This window comes from Rattus norvegicus, chromosome 7 (assembly GCF_021556685.1).
Source record: "Rattus norvegicus strain SHRSP/BbbUtx chromosome 7, alternate assembly SHRSP_T2T, whole genome shotgun sequence".
Taxonomy (NCBI): Eukaryota; Metazoa; Chordata; class Mammalia; order Rodentia; family Muridae; genus Rattus; species Rattus norvegicus.
The window spans coordinates 121,106,212-121,131,479 of record NC_141540.1 but is presented as its reverse complement, the minus strand read 5'-3'; the positions used below and the strand labels follow the sequence as shown (position 1 = coordinate 121,131,479).

Sequence of the window (25,268 nt, the reverse complement as noted above, 5' to 3'; positions counted from 1 at the left end):
CCAGCTCCAAAAAAAAAAAAAAAAAAAAAAAAAAACCTCAGGAGGGGCATGATGGTGAATATCTTTAATCCCAGCACTTGAAAAACTGAGGAAGCAGAGGCAGGAAGAACCCTGAGTTCAAAACCAGCCTGGGCTACAGAGTAAGAAGTCTGTCTCTGGAAAAAGGAAAGACAGAAGAAAAAGAATGAAAGGAGGGAGGGAAGGAAGGAGGAAGAAAGGAGAGGAGAGTAGAGGAGAGAGAGAGAGAGAGACAGACAGACAGACAGACGCATGCACGCACATATACACTTTAGGGGCTGGAGAGACTGCTTGACAGTTAAGAGCGCCTACTGTTTCTGCAGAGGGACAGAGTTCAGTTCCTGACACCTACAAGCACGTGGCCTTAATGCCAGCTCCTGGGGATCTGATGCCTCCGACCTTCAAGCACACAAGCGTACACTCACACACTTTAAAAGATGAACACAGGGGCTGGGGATTTAGCTCAGTGGTAGAGCGCTTACCTAGGAAGCGCAAGGCCCTGGGTTCGGTCCCCAGCTCCGAAAAAAAGAACCAAAAAAAAAAAAAAAAAAAAAGATGAACACAAATCTTTTGAAAAAGACCCGTTTACTTGCTCCGTCACTGCACGTACAAGGGGGAAGGTACAGAGGTGGTCCATAAAAGTGGGTGGGTGAGGGCAGTGCTCAGGGGGACAAGCAGTGGTCAGGGCACAGTCTGCATCTTGGCTGAGCTGTTAGAGATCTTGGTGTCCCCACCTGTGAGAACACCCTTCTCTGTGGGCTCTGTGCACCTTAAATGAGTGACTGCTCAGAGGATTTGGGGCAGACTGCCTGCTGAGCACTGGGCCACAGAGTGTGCACCTTTGATGGGAGACTGGTGACTTTTATGTTGTAGCACACTTCCTGCTCTGTTCACAGGCCCCGCCGCAGTTACTAATAGTTCTATCAAGCAAGCCAGTACCCCACTGAGAAGGGTTGCCTGTGCCCCCTCCTTCCTGCCCCATCCTGAGCCCTCCAGAGTGCTCAGGGCTCAACTGAAACGGACTTAGAGCGGGCTGGGCTGGCTTACCCATTCCCAGAACACAGCTTCTTCTCCAGGTGCCTCTAACAATCCTGCCCTCAGTGAGGTAGGTCCTGGGATATTCTGAATCCTTGGCTTTTCACCTTCAGCCTTAACAGCACCCTGCATGGGGCCCACAACACACCAAAGTCAGGCTGCTTTTCCAAGCAACACAGGAGACACAATAGAACTGGGAAACAGCCTCGGTTAGACTGTCACTGCTCTGCCCTTGCTGGGTGATGATAGGTAAGTCCTAAGCCTCTCTGACCCCTAGTTTCCCCTTCCCTAGGAGTGAATTCCAACAGCAGACTTCTCAGGGAGGATGATGCAGCCATCTGCTTGTCCTTGCTTTCAAGGGGTGCGACTGTGCTATGCCTGCTGTAGGCTCAGGCAAGACACAGCACTACAGCTGAGGCAGCCATGACAGAGGCCCAGAAAATGCCTCCGGGCTGAAGTGAGCCTGGCAGGGGTCTTCTCCAGGAGAATGAACCTTTGTCCATTCCAGTAAGAGAGCAGTGGGTGGGTCCCCTCCCAGCCATCTGGCCAAGAGCTCTGTGACATCCAAGGACTCTGCTCCTTCCAGCCGTTTCCAGGTAGGCAAATCCAAGTTGCTGGTCCAAACATCCACATCCTCTTCCTTGTCTGGAGCCTTGGAGAATCTAAAAATGTTCCGGCTCTGCCTGGTGGGGTAAACAAACACTGGCTTCCCTCAAGCTGTGTACCTGACAGGCCCAAGGCAGCAGGGTGGGCTCCTGTGGTCCATGGGTCTGTTTTTCCTGGGCTGTCCCTAAGATTCACAGCACAGGGGCCAGAACCCTGTGCAGGAAGGGGTTATCTCTCCAGCAGAAGGCCTAGGACCCTACATTAGGACAAGTCTCTCTGAGTTCTGAAGGCCTCGGATCCTGCCAGCCTTCGGCTGTTTTCCTAACCCTGGCTCCTGGGTTTGGAGGTGGTTATGTGCACATTCGTACCCTGTAGTATTGTAAAGGCCAACATTTGCATTAGCACAGTGCTCCTGCTGCACTTAAAACGCTGGCGTGTGTGAAGTCATTCAAACCAGTGAGGAGGTTACTACTTTACTACTGATAGCCACAGCTACCAGGGAGTTCATTGAAGCTCAGAAAGGCTAAGTAATTTTCCCAAGGTCACACAGCTAGTAAGCAGTCCAGGCAGTCTTTCACTAGGGAGCCCTTTTGGCCTCTCTGAGCCTCTCTTGTCTGCAAAATAAGAGTGTGTGGTGGTATCTCTCCCTGTTTGGAGGCTCTGAGGTGAAGCAGACCTGTGAGGAGGGCTGATATGTCTACCATAGGTCTCTTCCTCAGTGAGGCAGAAGATGACTGCCTCACACAGTGGGGTAGCATTACGTGACCCTGGGCTTGAGTGCAAGGTCATCTGTCACAGAGAAAAGGCAGTCTCTCCAGGCACTGTTGACGCTGGAGACACAGGGATGGGCCCTGGGAAGGAACCACCTCTCTCCCTGGCATCTTCTGGCTTCAGCCGGGCCTTAGGCAACCACACCCAGGTGCAGCTGGTTCATTTTTTTTTTTGTCAACTTGAGGTGAGCTGGCTATTATTACCTGGGAAGAGGGAACCTCGGCTGAGAGGACGACGCCTCCATTGGATGAGAGGCCTGTGGGGCATATTCTTGATTCATGTTTAATGTGGGGGGACCCAGCCTACGGTGGCTGGTGCCATCTGACAGCAGTGGGCCTGGCTTGTATAAGAAAGGTAGATGAGCAGGCCACAGGGGAGCAGGCCAGTCAGCAGTGTGCTTCTATGGCCTCTGCTTCAGATCCTGCCTTGAGTTCCTGCCCCGACTTCCTCCAGTGACAGACTGTGATCAGGATGTGGAAGGCAAATAAAGCCTTTCTCTCCATGCTGCTTTTGGGCCTGGTGCTTCATCACAGCAACAGAAGGCAAACTAAGGCAGAGGGTTTCAGTGGAGGAGGGTGAGACTACTCTGAGCAGTTGGACGAGTCCCCTTCTTGGGCAAACCTACCCCAGCATTCAGAGGTCGAGCACGGCCTTTTCCTATTTAGCTCATATGGGTCAGAGTGTGGAGCGGAGAGCTGCCGGGTGAGGCATGATGTCTGCGTATTTATTTGCTGCACCAGCACAGCAGATACTTACCAAGCAACTGTTGCATCCTGGGAGCCAAAGCCCCCATTCATTCTCACCTCAGTTTAGTGCTGATACAAGAGCAATGCCCAGACAACCCTGAGGTGCTGCTAACAGAGAACCGGGTGCAGGTACCAAGCTTGACAGGCTTCCTGGAAGAGGTGCCTGCTGTGTCGATCCTGGAGGGAAGGGAAAGAGGCAAGAGGGGCTCTCCCGGCATGCACCTTAGCATTTGCATATCTTGTCTCTGAACACATCTCCACAGACAGGAGTGTCTTTTGCCTCTTCTGTGTTGTCGGTTTTCTATAAAAAATTATTTTTACATTGTAATTTGGGTGGGAGGCAGTGCCCATGGAAGTCAGAAGAGGATGTCACATCTCCTGGAGCTGGAGGAAGACTTTTATGAACTTTCCACAGTGGGTACCGAGAACTGCACATGGTGAACTATCTGTGCAGCCCTGGTGCACACATGTTCTGTCACCTTAACCTGCATACAGACATTAATGTAACTGTCTGCACACACAGAATTAAAGGTCTCTCATTTGGGTCCTGGGATTGGCCTCCTTCCTCATTCCGTTTATTAAATGCTTTACCTAGGGCCTACACATAGTAGGTGCTCAAGACTGCTGTTTTGAACAGCTCTGCCCCACCCCTCCCATCTGTCCTGTGAGCTCCTCCAGGGCGTGCGACAGATGATAAATTCCCCCTGGAAACGCCATCTCTCAGGGCACAGAGCCCCTAGATGTATACTTGTGCATGACACTCACAGAAGCACTGTGCAGAAAGTGCCCTTATGGGGGGCTAGAGAGGTAGGTCACTGGTTAAGAGAAGTTGCAGCTCTTCCAGAGGACTGCGGCGCAATTCCCAGCACCTACTTGGTGGCTCACAACCAACTCTAACTTCAGTCCCAGTGGATCCAACACCCTCTTTTGGTCTCTGTGGGTACTGCGTGCATATAATGCACAGACCCCACAGACAAAACACCTATACACACCAATCAATCAATCAATCAATAATAAAAATTATGGACCCCTGGAGCCCAAGTTGTGACCCCCTAAATCACTAGAACTGTGTGATCTGGTCCAAGTTGCTCAGTCCCTAGTGCTCCAGTCTCCATGCTGGTAAGATGAACTAACACATCTTTTAGAAGCTCCGGGGGTGCGCAGGGGCAGCTCATTGGCAGTTCTATCGCTGTACTTACAGATAAGAACCCAGGGCAAAAGCAAGGCCAACCTCACCCCACTGTCTGGAGGAAGTAACTCAAAATATCTAAGTCTTCTTACATGGCATCGAGTGCGCTCAGTGATTTCTGAAACACAGTCAGACAACATATCTTGTCTCCGAACACATCTCCACAGACAGGAGTGTCTTTTGTGTGCTTCCCACCACTCCGTGAGGAAGACAAACCCCTTCAGTGCACCAAGGTACAACTAACTGCACGTATCAGTTAAAAATGAAGTTAATGTATACGTGTGCTGTGTGTGCGCATGTGTGCAGGTGACTGGGAAACCTCTGGGATCATCCTCAGAAACACTATCCACCTCCTTTGAGACAAAGTCTCTCATTGGCCTGAAGTTCATGGATTGGTCTAGACTGGCTGGCCAGCAAGAACGAGTCTCCAGCTCCCCAGTACTGGGATCACAAGTGTGTGCCACTATGCCTGACTGTTTAGATGAGTTCTGGGGATTGGACTCAGCTTCTCATGTAAGCATTTTACTAACTACCCTATCTCCCCAAACTCCCAACCCAACCTATAAGCCCATTGTCACAAAGATGATAAACACTTCCAGTCCCATACCATATTCCCACAATCCTCTGAAATTCCTCTTATCCTCCAGTTGTGTCTCTGAGTTACAGAAGAGGAATTCAAGGTACCATCGGAGAGCTTAACCTTCCCAGAGGTCACCTGTCCCAGGCTACCTCCCAGCCACTGGACCACTCTGCTAGCTGGTCATTTGCAAAAGTGGATACTTGGAGCCATGCGTAAAGAGGTCCAGAAGGTTCTTCCTTATCAGGACCACCCCATCCAGGGCCATGAAGGGCCTCATTTAGTGGATGTGGGGTTGCAGACCAATGGGAGATGACAGACAGCAGAAGTGGATGAGGGCACGGTGCCCTAAGGGCAGGAGGCATTGCAGTGAGCCTGCCGGTCTTGTGGGTGCTGGGCTGGCAAGTGTGCTTGCGTGTGACTGTGTCACTGTGACAGTGTGACTGCTGATGGCAGGGACACAGCAGTTTCCTGAGCTGGGGGTGGAAGGCGTTAACTGTGAGAGTGCTGGTGTGGGTGGGTAGCTTCTGGGTCTGGAGCTGGGGGGGGGGCAGAGAGGGGTAGTAAACACCCCGGCGATGTGACGATGTGACGATATGACGATGTGACGATATGACAGCAGCATCTTGGTGGCAGCCCTGGGAGGATGCGGCAGGGCTGTGGGGGGTTGTGTGACTTTGCAGTTCAACAGATTCAAATCCAGCCTCTGCTGGCATGGCAGCGCCTGCTGTGTGCCAGGCAACAAGGAAGGAGAGGCAGACCCAGCTCATAGCTGAAGGGTTCCCACTGTGGCTGGTGTATAGATGTGTTCTGATCATTCAGACATTTAATCCACACCACACTCCGTCCCCCACTTAGAGAATGTAGAATGAATCGAAGAAGGGAAGTGACTTGCCCAAGGTGACCCAGCTATTCAATTAGACTCAACAGAATCTAAGCTACCAGGCTGCGGATGTCTAGGTCTGGGGTTCAGGGGCCACACTCCTGGTCTTGGTCCTGGCCCTGCAGACATGCCCCTAAACGCTGTGCTAAGGGGTGGGGCCACGGTTCACCTTCAGTTCTTGCCAAGGGGCTAGATGCACAGTTAGAGGGGCTGCATGGCTCTCGGAGACCCTGTCAAGCAGCAGCCTTTGCCCAAGGACCTCCCTTGGCTCCTGCCCCCTCCCGGCGCTGACTCGGGGCCAGGAGAGGAAAGGCTGTCTCCACCCACCTCTTGCACTCTCCCTTCTCCTTTATAAAGGCCGGAACAGCTGAAGGGTGGCAACTTCTCCTGCAGCCGGGAGCAGCCTGCCTGCCTCCCCCGCTGCCTCCCTGAGGGCTTCCCTCCGGCCGCCAGCGCCCATCTTTCTCCAGAGGGATATTTTGCGCACACACACATACACACACGCGCAAAAGGGAAAGGAGGAAAAAAAAAACCCACCCTCTAGCTTCGTTGCAACGAGAAAGACCGAGCAGCCGCAGCTTGAAACCCGCAGAGGACGCCCAGAGTGGCGAGCGGGTGGGTAGATAGACAGACTGACCCGCACCGCGTCCACCTGTCGGCCCGGACCGGTCCAGAGCGCAGTGGGCGCGCCGCGCGCTCGGAGCAGCCGTGCCCGCCGCTTGGGCCCCGCGCCAGGGCGCACACGCTCCCGCCCCGCCACCCGGCCCGGAGTTTGCACCTCTCCCTGCCCGGGTGTTCGGGCCGCCGCTGCAAAGCCAACTTTGGAAAAAGTTTTTTTTTGGAGACTTGGGCTTGGAGGTCCCCAGCCCAGTGCTTTCTGATCTGGGGGGCCTTTCCAGAAAATGTTGCAAAAAAGCTAAGCCAGCGGGCAGAGGAACACGCCTTTAGCGGGCGAGTGAAGACGAACCATCGGCTGCCGTGTTCCTTTTCCTCTCTGAGGTTGGAGTCCCCTGCGCGCCCCCACACGGCTAGACGCCTTGGCTGGTTCGCGACGCAGCCCCCAGACCGTGGATGCTCGCGTGGGCTCGGGATCCGCCCAGGTAGCGGCTTTGGACCCCGGTCCCTCGTCCAGGTCCTCCCCAACCCCCCAGCGACGGAGCCGGGGCCGGGGGCGGCGGCGCCCGGGGGCCATGCGGGTGAGCCGCGGCGGCGGCTGCAGCGGCCTGAGCTCCTGATCGCGGCGGACCCGAGCGGAGCCCACCCTCCTCCCCAGCCCCCCCACCCTGGCCGCGGGGGCGGCGCGCTCCGTCTACGCGTCCGGGGCCCCGTGGGGCCGGGCCCGGAGTCGGCATGAATCGCTGCTGGGCGCTCTTCCTGCCTCTCTGCTGCTACCTGCGTCTGGTCAGCGCTGAGGTGAGTTGCGACGGCGTCTGGGGCAGGATCCTTCCCTTGTTGTCCCAGCCCCCACGCCTGGCCGCCCCCTCCTCTCCCTGCAGTGAACTTTGGAGCCTTGCAGCGCGTGAGCCAGGCGCCGGGCACTGGGTGGCCCCAAGGGCTGGGAGGCCAGGTCCCGGGTGCTGGGCTCATGGGGAGGAGGCAGTGGTGGGTTTCTTTCCAGTGGACCAATCTAGATCCCTAAAGCTTTTAGCGTCCTAGAAGGTTGTTACCCTGCCCCCTGCCTCAGGAGCTAGAGGTCTTAAGCTCCATCCAGGTTAAGGGGAAAAGGTGAGGTGATACCTAGGGTGCCTAAGGCATCGAGACCTCCTGAGTCCACCTCAGAATCAGCCTGGGCTTTGGATCTGCCCAGGACCCAGCCCGACCTAGAAGTGTGCCCTCGAACTCAGGATATCCAGAGACCTTTGGAGAGGGTTTTGGTTCCACCCTATCTTCTGCACTGGGCTGGGGACCTTGGGGTCATGCTGGACGGTCTAAAAGCACCTTGTATCTTGGTGCGGGGGGGGGGGGGAGAGAGAGAGAGAGAGAGAGAGAGAGAGAGAGAGAGAGAGAGAGAGAGACTAGAGAGACAGGCAGACAGACATACGGTAGGTTTAGACGCTTGGAGTAGAGACAGGACTGGAGGTGGGGCACGAGGAGAGGGGGGGTTCTGAAGGAATCCAGCCCCCGGGGCGGTGTGTGTCTGAGGCCCAGCCGTACCTGCGCCCGCACCCTGCGAGAGGAAGGAAGCACCTTTCTCCCCCGCAAGCAGGGTGCGGAGCGCACGCTTGCAGAAGCCTAGCTGCAAGGGCGGTAGGGTATGGAAACGTCTGCGGGAAAGATCAGGTCGGATCAGTGCCCCTACCCCTCCCAGACTCACGTAGCAGTGAGTTGGCAAGTCTACCGGGAATCCAGGTGGGAAGGGGGCGGGGCAGGAGGAGGCGCGAGCCGGAGCGAGGCTAGGGCCAGGAGTGCGAATTGCCCGGTCCCGTCCCGCCTCCTCCCGCGGAGATCCCGACCCTACACCTAGTCGACTGTCGGCCGGGCTAGCCCGATCGCCTGCGGCCAAGCGCAGGGGAGAGGCAGCGGCAGGGAAGGGGTTAAGGCGGAGGGCTCGGAGGCCGCAGCCCGACCTTGGGCCGCAGCCAGCGCAGGTTGTTTTGACCACGGAGGAGCCGTCGCCGTCTCCTTTTGTTCTTGGGGCTCCTCGAGGGCCGCCGGCCGCCCGCCCTGGGGGCCCCGCCCTTCCGCGGCTGCCCCCCGCGGCCGGAGCCCGAAAGTGAGCAAGCTGGGCTTGGCCCCGCCGCTGCCAGCCGCTCGCGGCACCCCCTCCCCTCCTCGTTAGCAGCTCCCCGGGCCGCGGCCAGCTGTTGGGGAGGGGGACACCGGGAGGCCCCAGCTGCCGCCTTGCCGCGCCTCGGGGACCTGGAGGCTGGCTCGGTGCCAGGGCGTCCTGAGAACGGCGGCACCCCGCGGCTGCTCTCTGCAGCCCACCCCGCCCGGCCCCCGACTCGCTCACTCACCCCACGCATGCACACTCCTGGCCGGAGGCGATGCTCCGCTCCCGCGGACGGGCGCGCAGAGCGCCGGGCACGCACTAAGGCGACCAGGTCGCGCGCCCGCCGCCACGCCCGTGCACACGCGGAACACACGCGCACGCGGCCCGAGTACACGTGCGTTCACACACCCACGCACGCACACAGGCACGCACAGTCCCTTCGTACACTCAGCGCCAGGTGCCCGCCCCCACGCAACAGGTGGGCCCTCGGTGCGCCCTGGCACCTCACCGCCTCTGTAGCCACCCCATTTCCTTCCTGAGGGGTCTGAGAAGGGAGGGACAACCCCAGATCCTGATCTGGACTCCACAGCACGCCTTTCGGCCTGGTTAGAGTAGCTTGGCAACCCCTCAAACTTTACCCCTCTGTAACGGCTTTTCAACCACCCCGAGTGCCCGACGGAAATGTTGGTGTGACCCCAGAGACTCCAGGGTGCAGGATAGCCAGGCATTTTTCCTTTCAAATGAGTAGTCATTTGACCTTCAAGACATAGGGACGCCACCTACCTGCTGAGTGTGTCACCCACACCCTCCCTTACTTGGTTAATCCTGGTAGGGATATGGAGCCCTCCTGGGCGCTGCTGGATGTGTAACATCTGGATGAAGTTTCCCAGGCCTTCTCTTACATTCCAGCTTCTTCCAGCAGCACTCCATCAGTCGCATGAGTATTTGCATTTAGGTTGAGGCTGCTGCTCAGAAATTCAGCCTTACTCCTCCGTAGACTACTTCTGGGATCCCAATTACTGTGTTTTGCAGTTGTCGAAGGTCTTTCCCGATAAACTTGGGAGTATTGGACTGAAATCATGCAGACATGTCCCTATGGAGACCAGCCCAGGCAAGCTCCAAATCAGTGTAGGGAGACACAAGGAGGGTTTGCCTCTCTGAGCAACCCTGTAGTTGGCTGTGTTTTACATGGAGGTTTAAGGGTTGGAAGCATGCTGGTAGCATTGAGGCAGCACTGGAAGGGAATCATGAACAGGCTGCTGAGGCCCATCTCCATCAGCTGAGCTGGCTTCCCAGAAGGTGACTGTCATGTGACTATCTGTCTGCCTCAGCGCCCTTCTGCCGGGAAGGAGTGGAGGGCCCCTCCGCACACACAGTTACCAACCACCCAGTCTCCTTCTGGCTTGCTAATGTTCACCGGGCAGGGGTAGGGTGGGGGTGGGGGAGACTGACCCACTTGCTGGAATCCCCCTGCCCGGAAGTGTGAAAGTCAAGTGCAAGGGCCAGGAAGTGTGTGTGTGTGTGTGTGTGTGTGTGTGTGTGTAGGAGTTAACTCTAGGTGTTTGCCTGGGGTCCATGATGCCCTCCCTCTCTTGGATGTTCTTTTTGTGATTATATTTTCTTTCAGATTTTTTTTTTTATTTGAGATCGGGTCTCATGTGGTCTCAAATTCACTATGTATGCGGGGATGGGCTTGAACCCTTGATCTTCCTACCCACCACCTCTAAAGTTATAGGTGTGTACAGCCCTGTCTCACTGCGACAGCTTTTCAAGTTTTCCTTTATTTAGCTGTTTAGTACCCGCTTTCTTCCTCAAACTGCAAACAGCAGGGAGATTTTTGTCCTGGTTCCCACCGTGTTAGTGTGGTGCTTATAGCCTGAACAATCACCAGTAAGTACGAAAAGAATGTGACGGTGGGTGGGGTCCAGGCCAGCAGCACCTTCTGTCTGTCTGTCTGTCTGTCTGTCTGTCTGTCTGTGTGTATGTATGTATGTATGTATGTATGTATGTATGTATTTATTTAGGGTTTTTGAGACAGGGTTTCTCTGGGTAGCCCTTGCTGTCTTGGAACGTGCTCTGTAGACCAGGCTGGCCTCGAACTCAGAGATCCTCCTGCCTCTGTCTCGTCTCCCTAGTGCTAGGATTAAAGCTGTGTGCTGCCACCACCTCCAGGCACTGAGGTGTTTCATTAACATGGCCTCAATGAACCATGCTCCCCGCCCCCCAAGACTGGAATATACTCTTCTGTCTTAGGACCTGGACTGTGAGCAGGGAGAAAGGAGGTGGGACGGAACACAGGGAGAAGCAGACTGGACCTCAGTTTCTCCTACCTAAACTATGGAGTGGGTTGGACTCAGAGTTACTCATAGTAGGGAAGTTAGACGAGGACAGTGAGTTCAGTGGGCCACGGGTGGCACATTCCACAGACAGGCCCTTCTCTTCCAGCTTTGACATTTTTCTCTTGTTGGGCTGTAGGAAGAAGGGGACGACGCTGAGCAAGAGAAAGGCCCAGAGAGGGCTTCTCCAAAGAGCTTGTCTGCCATCTCATCTAAATAAGGCCCGAGACGCAGGCAGGCAGGCAGGCCCTAGGAGGCTTCGTCAGCTTCTGCTTCTGCCAGCCACAGACAACGCCCGGGTGCTGGGCAGAGAGCCCGTCTCCCTCATTGCAGAGGCAGCAGGCTGTGGAGAGTATCAGTGTGTGTGTGTGTGTGTGTGTGTGTGTGTGTGTCTGTGTGTGTGTGTGTGTGTCTGTGTGTGTCTGTGTCTGTGTCTGTCTGTCTGTCTCTCTGTGCGTGTGCATGCACAAGCGTGCACCCAGGTGGAGGGTGGAGTTCAAGCCCTTTTGATCCACCAGGCTGGCTGGGAACAGGTAACTTACCTGGCCTCACTCTTGCTGCCTCCTGCAGCTGGCTTTGGGGGTGGGGCAGGGAGGAGGTTGTTTCTCTGGGCTGCCAGGCTGGCTCGGGCCCCACCTGCTTCCATCCCACACCGTGCCCTACCGTGCCCTACCGGGAGCCCCAGGCCTAAGAACCTGTGGCAGAAAAACCAGGCTTCAGCAGCTCCGTGTGCGGGGCCGGAGGGAGGACTGTTGCACACAGACACGTGGACTCTGTCTGCAAACAGGTGCTTCTGAGAGTCTGTAGAGTGGACTTCTGCCTCTTAACACCCCCGGACCCGGACGAGAAAGAGACCCACCAGCCCACAGGGCACCTGGTAGTGTCCGTGTGGGGCTAGGTGCCATTTCCTGTGGCCCTGCGTGGGGGATAGTGCCAAGTCACACCCCGGGGGACAGCAGCTCTCTACACCTGTCACCATCCTTGAAAATGTTCTGAGTGTCTGGTCCAGGACGCTGTCATTCGCTGCCCTCGTTGGAGCCATATGCAAAAACTGCTCAGCTCGTGAAGTGCCTTTTATTTGGGACTACACTGCTCTGCTGTGCAATTACCGGATCAGCTGGGGTTAACCCCATTTAAAGGTTGAATAAGATGCCCTTTGTTTCTTTTTTGATGGTACTGGGAACTGAACCCAGAACCTCATGGATGTTAGGCAATTGCTCTGCCGCTGAGCTATACCCTCAAGTCTTTCTCAGTTTTTATTCTGTAACAGGGCATTGCTAAGTTTCCCAGGCTGGCCTTGAATTTGTTCCATAGCCCATGCTGGTCTCAAACTTACAATCCTTCTGTCTTATCCTTCCAAAAAGCTGGGGGGGGGGTTAAATGCCTGTGCTACTATGCCCAGCTGAAAGTCCCGTTTTATGGTAGGATTCATCCCAGTCGTCCTGGTTCCTCCTGCATGGGGAGTCTTGGCTTTTTGTCTGCTTTGGGCTTCTCACCCCACTCTGGGGGCATTTGGGGCCAGTGACACTGTAGCCAGTGTGACATCATGTGTACTGTGGGATGGTGAATAGCACCTCCGCCTCCACCCGCGGGTGCCAGCAGCCTGTCCCTAGGCATGACCACTAAAAATGTCTTCAGATGGTGTCAGTGTCCCCTGAGAGTGTCAACACTGTAATCGAGACTAGTGCTGTAAAACAAGATAGGGCCACAGAAGCAGCAGGGGTCCCCCAGAGAAGTCCAGGAGAGGTTAGGCATGCTATGGCTTGGGAGGGGCCCGCTCTGCCACTGGCTAGTCATCCAGCCCTGTGGCTGTGTATTAATTTCTCTAAGTCCTCAGTTTTCCCATCTGGAAGATGGGACTAATGATAATGTCAGCCCTGGGATTGTACTTTGTGCAACATTATTTGCGGATAGTGTCTGGCATGAGGGATCAGACCTGAGAGAACCTGCAGAGTACGGGACAGTCCTTCACACATTTTACCAGTATTTCTTGAGCACCAGCTGAGTACTTTTCCTACCTCCACAGTCTCTACCTGGATTTTTTTCCCACACAGCCTCTGGGGGTAAAGGAGTTGAGGACTGGGGTAACTGCTCGGTCTGTCCAGGCTCAGGGTGCTTTACCTCACTGGCAGCTCCAGCCATCCCTCCACAAACACTTATCCCCTGGGTAAGCAAGCCACCTTACACAGCCGGGCTCTGGCTATCCTCGGCTCCTCTGTCAACCACAGGCAGAATTAGAATGGAATCAAATGTTTTCTAACTCGATTCATAGAAAAGAGCCCAGACCAGAGAGAGGCAGTGGCCAGCTAGAGGTCACACAACAGAGGGTAGCATTGCGAGGCATGGAATCTAACTCTCTTGAATACAGTTCAGAGTTTGATAAAACTCAGGGCGAGTGGCCATCTCTGCACTTGCTCCAGACCAACGTCTGACCATCTGTCCTGCACATCTCTGCCCAACTGTGACTCTGCCATAGACACTACCAGACACCAAATCTCTGCCCTGATCCCTAACCTCTCCATCACACTTCTAACATCCCTAGGATACACTAGGAGGTTTATAAACTCCATGACTGAACAAAGTGCCCCTGATGCTGAGTGAAGTCTCAGGCGCCAGATTTCAAGGTGTCCCCTGAGCCCCCAGCCTGTCTTCTTCTAGTTCCTAGGTCAGCTTTGGGGACCAGAGGTAGGCAAGACTGAACCCCTACAGAGTTCAGTCACATTAGACAAGTGTCCAAAGTTTTTTGTCCTGTTTTGGTTTTTGGTGACACTGGATTGCCCAGGCTAGCCCGGAACTTCTGGGCTCTAAAGATCTTTCTGCTCTGTGTGGTGGTTCCCATTTTTATCTCAACACGCAGTAGTAGAGGGAGTCAGATCCTGAGTTCTAGGCTATCCTGGTCCGTATTGAGTTCCAGGGCAACATAAGACCATGTCTCAAAAACGGCAAAACCAAACTGTCTTAGATTTTCTGTTTCTGTGGTAAAACACCACAGCCAAAAGCAACTTGTGGAGGAAAGGTTCTATTTTGTTTACAGTTCCACAGCATGGTTCATTGGGGAGGGAAGGCAGACAAGAACCTGGAAGCAGGAACTGAAGGACAGGCCTCAGAGGAGAGTTACTTACTGGCTTTTGCTTCTTGTGGGCTGACAGCTTGCTTTCTTAGAGCACCCAGGTCTACCAGCCCAGGGGTGGCAGCACCCCTGGTGCCCTGGGTCCTCTCACATCAATTAGTCAATCAGTAGTCAGTGAATCACGAAAATATACCCCAGGCTTGCTCACAGACCAATCTGATGGGGGCATTTTCTTAATTCAGATTCCCTCTTTTGACTCAATTGACTCTAGCTTGTGTCAGGTTGACCTAAAACCAGCCAACACACAAACAACGCTCTTCCTGCCTCAGCCTCCAGAGTAGCTTGGGACTACAGGTGGGCACCTGGGCACTATGTATCTGGCTGAGACACATAGCTTTTGAGCAGGTCCCTCCCTGCCAGCAGCTAGCCAGGGCAGGAGCCTCTATTCCACCATAGACAGAGAAGACAAACCCTCCCCCTCCACCACACACATGTGCTCAGTTACTCAAAGCTCCAGTCTCAGGGTGGTTCAGTGAACATAGGTAGGGCGTCTTCTCTTCTCAGTCCAAGGAAACTGAGGCACAGGGTGGTTTAGTCCTCTCAGAGTTTCTCACAGGTTGTGTGGTCTTGTCACAAGCCTCTAAGACTCTGTGTGTGTGTGTGTGTGTGTGTGTGTGTGTGTGTGTGTGTGTGTGTGTGTGTAGACAGACAGACAGACATGGTATGGTATCTTGCAATTTTCCTTTGCCCCTTATTGCTAGGACATTTCCCAGTCTCCTCTGCCCTCACCTCTCCCTTGGGGTTGGAGGGTTCTTGGCGCCAGGCCCTTGAGACTCCTGTGACTGTGGGGATGTCCCAGCTGTATACGTGTGATTGTGGGACCTGCGGTTTCCCTGGAGGAAGCTGGCTCGGAGTGAGGCCTGTTAAGGTTCTAACTAAGTTTCAAGTGTTTGGTGACAGGCCAGAGGGGCTCTAAAAATAGAGTTTGGTTGGGCACGGGGCATGGGTAAGCTTTCAGGTTTCCCGGTTGAGCCTGAGGATTCCCCTTTATTTCCTCTCTGGCAGAGACTAAGTCAGTAGCACTGGGACTCATGGTCTTCTGAGACCACACAACTCAGCGAACATTTTTAAGCACCTTTTGGGCTGGGGATTGGCGTCCGCACTTCACTGTCATTGAGTGAAGCCTCTGCTCACCCTGGGTTTGGGGGCCCTGGGCGAAGGATGCTACCTGCTTGAGCCTCTGCTTCCCTCACCCCATCTGTGATGTGGTGATAATTAGGTCAGTGTGTATGCTCGATCGCTTGCTCGCTCGTGCGCGTGCACGCACACTCTTGTGAATAAATCTTAGCTGCCAGGTGTGGAACAGTAGAGAGAAATGAGATTGTTGGAATTTCTCCAGGACCTGTGATCTGATGGAGGAGGCAGATGCAGACAAGCTGGTGGAGACTGGGAGTGGGGGTGGGGTTGTAGGAGCTTCGTGTAAGAGAAAGCATGTGGTTGGCAAGAGAACCATGGTGAGCCTTCACCTCAGTTTACTCAGTTCCTGGTGTCTGCCCGACAGGGGGATCCCATTCCTGAGGAACTCTATGAAATGCTGAGTGACCACTCCATCCGCTCCTTTGATGACCTTCAGCGCCTGCTGCACAGAGACTCCGTAGGTAAATCGGATCCTCCCTCCAGAACCTCAGCCTCTACTGATCTGTAGCACATCCCAGTGAAGGCCTGGCCACACCTACTACCCAGGGCAGGGCAGAGTAGGCAGACTAGTTGGTACCTGGGATGTGGGGTGGGGCAGAAGCAGCACCCACATGCGGCTCTGGTTTGGTGCAGAGGGTGGGGTTCCTTGAGCAGACTGGGCAGGGACAGAGTACTCAGGGCATGCACTGAGCACCTATCCAGGTGTAGACCCAGCTCAAGAGGGTAGGGAGCCGTCTTCCTGCCCCTCTGGCCCAGAGCCTGCTCTCTAAGGTCTCCTGGGGACACCTAGCTACTAGGATCAGCTGGCAGCCCTGCCCATGCCCAAGAGTGCGCTGGGCAAACAGGCACGTGCTTAGTGGCACACACGTGGCGGGGCCGGCAGGCTGGGCTGGGAATGTATTTATAAATGCTGTCTTCAGAGCAAATTCCATTCTATTCCAACCTCTGGCCTGGTCCCTGGAGCCCTGTTCAGCACCCCCCACACCCACCCCCCGCACCCGCAGGCCCTTGTCCCTCTGGGGTCCTGTCTCTTTGTCACTTTGTAACCCTTGCCCAGACGCTATCTACGGGGGAACAGCATTTCCTGCCTTTGTTTCCTCTCTCCGTTGGGCCCCTGGCTCCTTCTCAAAAGCATTCCCGGGCCCTTTCAATACAGCCAGGGCTGGGGGTGGTAAGGCAGGCAGGAGGGGGCCCCAGCTGGGCCCACCTATTGTTCACCAGGGCCCCCACCCGATGTCTCCCACCCGTGCCCGGGCTGGCCAACTCTGGCCACACAATGGGGCAACTTCCAAATTTAGCTTTCTTGCTGTTTCTTTCCAAGGCGAGCTCTGCCGCCAAGCTCAGGCAGCCCCTCCACACCCCGGGTGGGGGTCGGGATCTTGGATGTTCAGTTTTCAATAGCAGGCCTGTTTCGAGGCAACCATGTGGCATATTTTTTCCCTAATCAACTTAACCTTTCCACAAAGCACATCTCTCCCCATCTCCCCCCTCCCAGCGACATTCCAGAGATGGCAGAGAGGGAGAGAATGAGGGACAGACAGACAAACAGAATGACATGGTCAACACCATCAGGCTGGACAGAAGCAGACCAGTCCGTTAGTGGCGATCTGCAGGATTTTCTTCAAGCAGGATCCTCAGGATCCTAGCTGGGGTGGCAGCTGGCAGAAGCCATCTTTGATGGGACCAGTGGGCTGGGGGAGACATAAGCGCCCCGGGGTGCTGTAAGGAAGTGGCAGAGGTTCATTTCCAGCAGTTCATTTGCCGTCTCTCACCACTGAGAGACAAAGGGGGCCTCCATCTTCAAGATGAAGGTCAAAGCCTTCTTACCAGCCTAATAGTAGCCAGTCCTGGCCAGGGTCTCAGGGCAGTGTATGTGTGGCATGGAAATGTCACCAAGGAGAGCTAGTAGCACTGAGAGGAAAGGACTCTGGCCTAGAGAAAGGAGCTGTAGCTACTGGCAGGAAGACGAGCAGATCTTGGAGAAGAGGCAGAGAAACCCAGAAGGATGAAGGCCTAGGAAAGTCAACCTAGTGTGGCTGGCGCAGGCCCTCCCACCCCCTTCCCTCTCCACCCCTTTTCTCCAGACCAGTAGGACCATTGTCAAGGCTCCAGAAGGCTCTGCCCGGGCTGCTGGCCCCAAGGGGATTCTGGGAATTTCCCTATTCAGCACTTCCTATGGGAACGCTTCAGAGGGTACTGGGAACTGGCCTCCAGTGCTCTGGGTCCCTGCTCCACCCTGGAGGCTGAAGAGGGTTCTCTACAGTAGCAGAGGGGAAGGGTTATTTTTAACATCATTAACATGAGTTCTGGCCAAAAATGGGGCTAAACACACAGAGTGAGGCTGGAGGCTCTCAAAGATGCAGTGTAGGCCCCACCAATCCCACTGAGCCACGGGGCTGCTCAAGGCTTTGCTCGATTGCCTCTTCAGAGCCAGGAACCTCAGGTGCCGAGGATGCTAAGGGCGGGGCCTTGGAGAGTAAGGAAACCATTCTTGACGTGGGCCACCATGTCTGACTGTGCTTTCCCTTGCAGACGAAGATGGGGCTGAGCTGGACTTGAACATGACCCGAGCACATTCTGGAGTCGAGTCGGAAAGCTCATCTCGAGGGAGGAGGAGCCTAGGTAAAACTGAGGGTCCTTAGCTATTCCTCAAAGCGTGGGATCAAGGGAAGAAAAACTAGGGCACACTCATGCTCCCGGATTGGGAGCTCTCTCCAAAATCTGTTCCCCACTGTTAGGGCTGAATGAGGAGTGTAGCCGACTTTGAAGTTGAGCTACCATGCCCTCTACCCTGCGTTGTGCTTTTAAAATAGTGGTTTGGGTCTTTCTGGTTTTGAAACAATTTCACTCTGTAGCCTTGGCTATATAGACTAGACTGGTCTGGGATGCAGAGATCTGCCTGCCCGCCTGCCGCTGCTTTTACACTCACCACATCTCTGCAGCCTTGAATAGATGTGGCTAACCCCATCCACAGGCCTGGAAACCAGGGCAGAGAAACTGGAGTGGAAGGGCTGAGGTCATAGGGCTTGCTTGTCCCAATTAAATCAAGGTCTTCTGAGGGTGTCCCCTCTGTCTACTATGACCCATGGCTGCACTGTGGCCTAATGCAGAACCCAGCAGGATTCAGAACTATAGATTACTCCTTAGCAGAGAGGTGGCCACCTACAGTTTTCAAGTCACTGGAGATGTGGCTGGCAGAACCTACAGGTCTCCAAGCCCACCTGTGAGCTTTTCCGTTGATGACAGTACTTACTGTAGACTTCACCCCATAGCTCCGTTGTTAATCCCATTTCACAGATTAGGCGTGGAAGGAAAAGGCCATGTACAAATAGACTAGTGGGGCTGGAAAGATGGCTTAGAGGACAGGAGCACTTCCAGAAGACCTGGGTTCCATTTCCACAGCAGCACTTGACTGACTGTAACTCCTCTTCCACAGACCTGACTCCCTTACACGTGCAGGCAAAACACCAATGTACATGAAAAAAATTTAAGAATAACTAAAAAAAGAATAGACCAGTGCACCCAGGTGTGGTGGCACAGACCTTTAATCCCAGCACTCAGAAGGGAGAGGCAGGCGGATCTCTGAGTTTGAGGCCAGCCTAGTCTACAGAGTGAGTTCCAGGACAGCCCCCTGGCTACATAGAAATCCTGTTTGGAATGAAACAAGCAAACAAACTAAACAAAACCAAACAACGAAAGACCAGTGCAAGCTAGCAGGGTGACAGTGCAGAAGGACTCAGGACAATACCACAACTGTTTGACTCTGAACAATTGGGAGCTAGGTTCTATAAACATTTACAAGGTCACAACGGGATGATCTAGCCTGATCTTGACCGCGCTTCTTGTGGGGTAGATCTCACTGTCCTTGTTTTCAAATGGGGTCAACTGAAGCTGAGGGTGGTTCAGCCACCTACCCAAGTTCGGGGCTGTCTGTGTATGGGGGAGGTTCCAAAGAAGTCGGTCTGCTTCTGACAGGCCCCTTCCCCCCAGGGTCTCTGGCTGCAGCAGAGCCTGCCGTAATCGCCGAGTGCAAGACGCGTACAGAGGTGTTCCAGATCTCGCGGAACCTCATCGATCGCACCAATGCCAACTTCCTGGTGTGGCCGCCCTGCGTGGAGGTGCAGCGCTGCTCGGGCTGCTGCAATAACCGCAATGTGCAGTGCCGGGCCTCGCAGGTGCAGATGCGGCCGGTGCAGGTGCGCAGAATCCGCCCCGCCCCGCCCGTCCCGGGCCCCGCCCTGCCCCGTCCCGGGCCCCGCCCCACCCCGCCCCGTCCCGTCCCGGGCCCCGCCCTAGCGACTGAGCAGCAGCTGCGGGTTGCAGAACTTGGCTGGTCTTCCAGGCTTTGTAGAGGGGGACGCTTTCTGGGATGCTTTCTCCAATGAGTCACTTCGTAGACTCTGAAAGTTAGTTAGATGAGCCCAGGATGTAACTTGGTTGAACTGCTAAGTCATGGACCAATGTCATCTGCTCTACAGGGACACGGTCCCACAGTGCCCCTGTCTTCAATCTGCCCAGGTCCTCTCAATGCACCATCGTACTCCGAAGCCCCTACATTTTGGGATTTCAACTGTCCGTTTGGCAAGCTTTGTCTTTCGTGAAGGTGGCATAGAGTGGTCTATAGGTGGCAAGCATTATAGGAACTGGGGCCCCCACTGGCAAATGGCCCAGCTCTTTGGCTACCTTGGTCTTTTTGGAGAGATGCTACAGATGCTATTCTGTGGGAGGGACCCAGAGGCCCGGGAGGCCTGGCTGTCTTCTAACTCAGGAGGACAGGTCTCTGCACCCTGACTCAGCCTCCTCCCTTTACAGCTCCCCACAGGGCACACCGCACAAAGCTCAAAACCAGCCCACCCAGTGCACTGGTTGTGTGGCCATGTTATCTTTCTCTGCCCTCTGCCTGTGGCCTATGCCCAGTCTCCTGCCTGTCTTCCATTCCTGGCCTGTTTCTGTGACCCAGAGTCCAAATGACATGCTATGCTTCCCCACCCACTGCCATGGTATCTTCTGTCCCCAGCTTTAGGAATGGACACCTGACATCTGCCTCCCCCCTCCCAGCCTCTCTTTTAGATAAGGCCTCTCTCACTTCCTTCCAGATAACCATCTCCCCGCTCCACCGCAGCCTCTGGCCTTGGCCAGTGCTCCAGGAATGGGGACCCACAGGACTCAAGCCCTAACCGGAAATGCCTTTCTCCCACTCTGGGGGGTCAGGGAGGCGGGGTGGGGGGGTTGCTACAGCAAAGCCGGAGGCCAGGTCAGCTAGGTTGAAGGGCTTGTTTTGATGGAAAAGCTCAGAGAGCGGCAGAGGGAAGGAAAGGCCTTGCATTTGTTTGGTCCAGAGCATTCACTGTGCAGACAAACCTGGCTTTTGGCTTTCGAGGAAAGAATCCAGCACGAAGGACTGCCAGGCACATGAGGCCACCCCTGCACGGGTGGCTTCTACAGGGGAGTGTTGCTCATTCTGTCCTCCAGGTGAGAAAGATCGAAATTGTGAGAAAGAAGCCAGTCTTCAAGAAGGCCACAGTGACCCTGGAGGACCATCTGGCCTGCAAGTGTGAGACAGTAGTGACCCCTCGGCCCGTGACTCGAAGTCCTGGGACATCCAGGGAGCATCGAGGTAAACGGCCTTCCCAGGGGCTGCTCTGTGGGGCTCAGCCCAAGCCTCTTTCCCATGCAACAGCTGGGAAAAGGACAGGTCTCTAAATAGGGGTCAGGAGGCCGGGGAGAGCGCTCAATGGATTGAGTGCTTGCTGAGCACACATGTGGACCTGAGTTTTAGACCCTGGCACTCATTTAAAAACCAAACATGGTAGCCATGCCTGTCATCCTGGTACTGGGAAGGTGGAGGTAGGAGGACCTCAGTTGGTTAGCTCCAGGTTCAGTGAGAGTCCCTGCCTCAGAAAACAAGAAGAGCGATAGAGGAAGACTTGATGCCAACCTCTGACTGCTCGTGTGTGTGTGTGTGTGTGTGTGTGTGTGTGTGTGTGTGAGAGAGAGAGAGAGAGAGAGAGAGAGAGAGAGGAGGCATCTAAACCTACACGATGTATATACCATGCAGAAAATACTTAAATGGAGAATGAGGTAAACTTATTGAGACTTGATCTCACTGAGAACAGTCTAGATTCTTCTTAGCTCTAAATGAGGGTGCAGCACCCAGCCTGGCTACCAGCCAGTCTCCCTTTCACTCATGGCATCTCCTGGAGATATAACAAGTAAAGGCTGGGCATCCACACAGCCGGGATGCAGCGAGCTGGTCTAATGGTCAAGCATCTGTCAGAGGTGTGCACGTCTCTCACTCTACAGACAGTTAGGTTTGGGTTGGAAATGTCTCAGAGGCTCCTTCTCTCTGTGTGGTGGGTGTATCCGATGTCCAAAGATGCTCAGGCCTTGTTCCAGGTCACACAGCCCAACCTAGGCCAGTAGGGTCCTGAAATTCCCTTTCTTGGCTCCTCCCTCAGCCTGGGAGTTCTCTCTAGCTTTTACTCACCTGCCCTACCATCTATAGGAAGAATTCTTTTTCTAAAAAAAAAAAATTAACTTATTTATTTTTATTTCATGTGCATTGGTGTTTTGTCTGTGTGAGGGTGTCAGATCTTGGAGTTGTAGACAGTTGGGAGGTACCGTGTCAGTGCTGGGAATTGAACTCAGGTCCTCTGGAAGAGCAGCCAGAGCTTTTGACCCTCTGAGCCATCTCTCTAGCCCATTAACCGTTACTTCTGGAAGGTTGAGAATACTGAGGGGTTGGCCTCCAGATTCATCTCTAGTAGAGCACAGGACAGCGCTGGTGTTTTGGAATCCTTAAGCTCAAACCTTTGTCATTTGTGAGTTGGATGAATTGGCACAGGCTTAGCCCAGCCCAGCCTCCTGCACACAGCCCTCGGGGCAGAAGCTCTCTGGGGGTTTTCCAGTGCCATTCCTCCAGGCACTCTGAGCCCTCCCAGATCTCTACACCACAAGGAAAACTTGGCATTTTCGTGGAAGTGGGGCTACCTCAAGAGAGCCAGTCTGGGAAGAGCAGACAGGCACCGACCTCACCAGCTGGAGGCCAGGGACTCTCAGTGGCTCCCAGGAAGTGCAGGCCCCCTGCCTGACAGACCTGGCTTCTCAGAACCCAGGAGGAAGAGAAGTTAGAGTCAGTCTGATCCAGGTTTCCCAGGAACTGTCAGTTCGGCCAAGCATTGGAAGTGTGAAGCGTAGATAGATCGCAGGGTTTCAAACACAGCTCTTTGCCTCAGTTTCCCCAACATTGTAGGATGGATAGGACCCAGCATGGAAACGAAGGAGTGTGTAGTGGCACCCGGTGCATAGCAGGGGCTCGCTGGGGTTCCTGGTCACTTTACGCACTGCCTTAACCGTAGGAGGTCACTGCTGCTTTTCAGAGTGGTTAAGTGACTTGCCCCGTGGCACACAGTACCAGGAAGAGCCCAGGTTTGAACCTGGGCTTGACCCCTTGACTAAGTTCTGGCCCAGCTCTCCATTCTGCTTCTCAGAGTACCCAGGAATTTGAACAACAGGCACAGCTCCAAGGAAAGTCTGGTTCTGGTATAAAGCCTCCTCATCTTGAGGCTAGAGGAGCCAGAGGTTGGTGGTACAGACCTCAGTAGCAGAGCTAGCCAGAGAGATGGGAAGCACAGAGGATCACAGGGTGACAGGCCACCACTCGCAGTGTATTGTGGCTGACACTCACCCTGAAGCTCTGGGCAAGAATAGCTTCCTTGATTTTTCTGCAGCCTGACTGTGGCTGGAGGAGGCAGCTACACCTGTGGTTCAAGAGCTCCGGTCCCCAAATGACCTCTCTAGGCATGTAGTGAGGCAGGGTGCTTGAAGCACAAAAGAGGGTTGTGCCATCCTCTGAAGATAGGTGCTTGGTGGGTATGGAGAGCCAACAGGACCTCCTGTTGGGTAGAGGGATCCAGTGCCAGGCCACTGCAGGGAGAGGGAAGATCTATCTCTGGGCAGCGACAAGGACTTGGGGGCCACATAAACAGCTTCCTGGGTCCTGTACTGCTCTGCCAGCATGCTGCCAGGTACTCCATGAGGTGGGCCAGCCTCCTGCTTCACTTCCAGATGGAGAAACCGAGGCATAGAAAGGTTCAGTCATCCCAGGGCTGGTGAGCACTGGGGGTTAGCTTTGACCTCTGTGAAGTCTGTCCTCTCTCTCAGACAGCCCTAAGGCTCACAGTAGGTATCGAGGTACAAGGAAACCCCCCATGACTATCATATGCTAACAAACACTTCTTCTTGAACAGCCAAGACACCTCAAACTCGGGTGACCGTTCGGACGGTGCGAATCCGCCGGCCCCCCAAAGGGAAGCACCGAAAGTTTAAGCACACCCATGACAAGAAGGCACTGAAGGAGATCCTTGGAGCCTAGGGGTGTCAGCGAGAGTGTGGGCAGGTGAGGACCCAGCAAGAAAGCCAAGCTTCAGATACTCCCTGACTTTTAGATCCTCTCTGGCTGTGACTTAGACTCAGGGTGAGAGGGTGAGCAGGGGCCCCTTCAACCCAGACATCCCTGAGGTTTTCTCCTGCCTAACTCGGCCTCAGCCTCTCGGAAAGAGGGCATCTGCTTCACCACTCAGATTCCCCATAACTCCTCTATCCTAGCCTTGGGGCCTGCTGGAAATGGGCATGGTGGCAGGAGCCCTAGCTCCTTGCCTTGGTATGGGTGCCGAAGAAGCCCCTGAGTCACCTCTGACCCTGCGTCCCTCTTCTCTGCCCACAGGGTTATTTAATATGGTATTTGCTGTACTGCCCCCATGGGGTCCTTGGAGTGATAATGTTGTTCCCCTCGTCCGTCTGTCTCGATGCCTGATTCGGACGGCCAATGGTGCTTCCCTCGCCCCGCGTGCCCAGCCACCTCCACCAGCAGCAATCCCTGCCCTGCAGCTCCAGAAGCAAAGGAAGGACTCCACTCCAGGCTGCTGCTTCCCTCTACCCCAAGAACCTGGGACAAGCGTGCGGAGCTTCACAGAGGACTGGACCGGCCCCAGAGCCTGGCATTTAGCCTGAGGACCTCTGCATGTCCTGCCTGGTTCCTGGACCACTGGCCAGCTAGCAGGGAATACTTTCAGGCAGGCTAGGGTCCCTTGCAGTCCTGTGGCAGGGAGCACGGACTGGAGGAACTCTCATGGCACCCAGATCTGCCACGCACTCATCTCTCCCTGTCCCTTTAGCCTACAGTGGCTTTTCATTTTATAAGTATGAAATCGTGGAAGACATGAACTCCTCTGGGCAGGTGGCCACATGCCTTCTCTGATGGATTAGAGGTGCATTGTGCTTGTGACCTGGGCCATGTCCCTGTCTCTTTCCACGTCCCCTACATTCACTTCCGGTTCATTTCTCTACCTCCACTCTGTGTCTTCTTCCTCATGTGCCCTTCAGTCTGCTCCTCCGTGGGGTGCTCGGATCCTGATTGAGGCTCTGAACGCCCCTGTCATTCCTCCTTAGGGCAAGAGACCTGTCTATTATATTCCACTCCAGCCAAGAGGGCCGAGTAAGGTTGTATGGGATGTATATTACACACAGGCACTGCATGTGGAGATTTCTGTTCACACCCTAAATATGGCCAACTTGTCTATTTATTGTGACGTTCTGGCTGATATAGGTCAAACCTCTGAGGAAAGGGAACCTTGTTTTAATTCATACCGAGGCCCTATGTGGACTGGCTATGTGTGCCCTGACCCAGCCTGAAGCTCGGAATGAGCTTGTGGTTCTGGGGACGCACCTCTTGTCTGCCCGTTGCCCCCACTTCCTTGGTCTCAGCTGTCCCCTTCCTGGCAGGTGTGGGACTCGAGATCTTCAAAGGAGGGGCAGCCCTCGCTGCATGTTTTCCCTCAGATCTTTTGCAGTTCTACCTGATGGCTCCTTCTAGGAAGCTACCCAGAGGGAGAACCTTAGAGGCCTCTGGAGGACTGGGGTTGATGTGGCCCGCCTTCCTCCCCACCCCACCCCACCCCTGACCCCTGCACTTTCCCCTCCCCATTCCTTCCGCTTCCTTCAGTTTGTAAAGTTGGTGATTATATTTTTGGGGGCTTTCTTTTTATTTTTTAAATGTAAAGTTTATTTATATTCCGTATTTAAAGTTGTAAAAAAAAAAGCCACAAAACAAAACCACGTGAATCTTC

General features: G+C 54.6%; 1 protein-coding gene and 1 long non-coding RNA gene across 3 annotated transcripts; one reads left to right on the top strand and one right to left on the bottom strand.

Moving 5' to 3' along the window:
* Nucleotides 1-586: 586 nt before the first annotated feature.
* On the bottom strand, nucleotides 587-8,858 carry LOC148004882 (uncharacterized). The gene is made up of 3 exons (XR_015625771.1): nucleotides 8,783-8,858; nucleotides 3,187-3,477; nucleotides 587-1,736 (listed from the first exon to the last, which is right to left on the bottom strand). It is a non-coding gene; the product is annotated as an uncharacterized LOC148004882 (long non-coding RNA).
* Nucleotides 6,205-25,268, top strand: Pdgfb (platelet derived growth factor subunit B). Of its 2 annotated transcripts, none has more exons than XM_087555740.1 (7): nucleotides 6,205-7,238; nucleotides 15,506-15,598; nucleotides 17,674-17,763; nucleotides 19,132-19,337; nucleotides 20,614-20,758; nucleotides 23,391-23,539; nucleotides 23,867-25,268. In XM_087555740.1, the coding sequence occupies exons 3-6, from the start codon at nucleotides 17,703-17,705 to the stop codon at nucleotides 23,513-23,515; spliced, it is 537 nt and encodes a 178-aa protein (XP_087411866.1). In that variant the 5' UTR covers nucleotides 6,205-7,238; nucleotides 15,506-15,598; nucleotides 17,674-17,702; the 3' UTR covers nucleotides 23,516-23,539; nucleotides 23,867-25,268.

Coding starts and splice junctions, on each gene's coding strand:
- Pdgfb (XM_087555740.1), top strand. CDS start 17,703: ATGACCCGAGCACATTCTGGAGTCGAGTCGGAAAGCTCATCTCGAGGG. Junction 17,764..19,131: donor TCGAGGGAGGAGGAGCCTAG/GTAAAACTGAGG, acceptor CCTTCCCCCCAG/GGTCTCTGGCTGCAGCAGAG. Junction 19,338..20,613: donor TGCAGATGCGGCCGGTGCAG/GTGCGCAGAATC, acceptor TCTGTCCTCCAG/GTGAGAAAGATCGAAATTGT.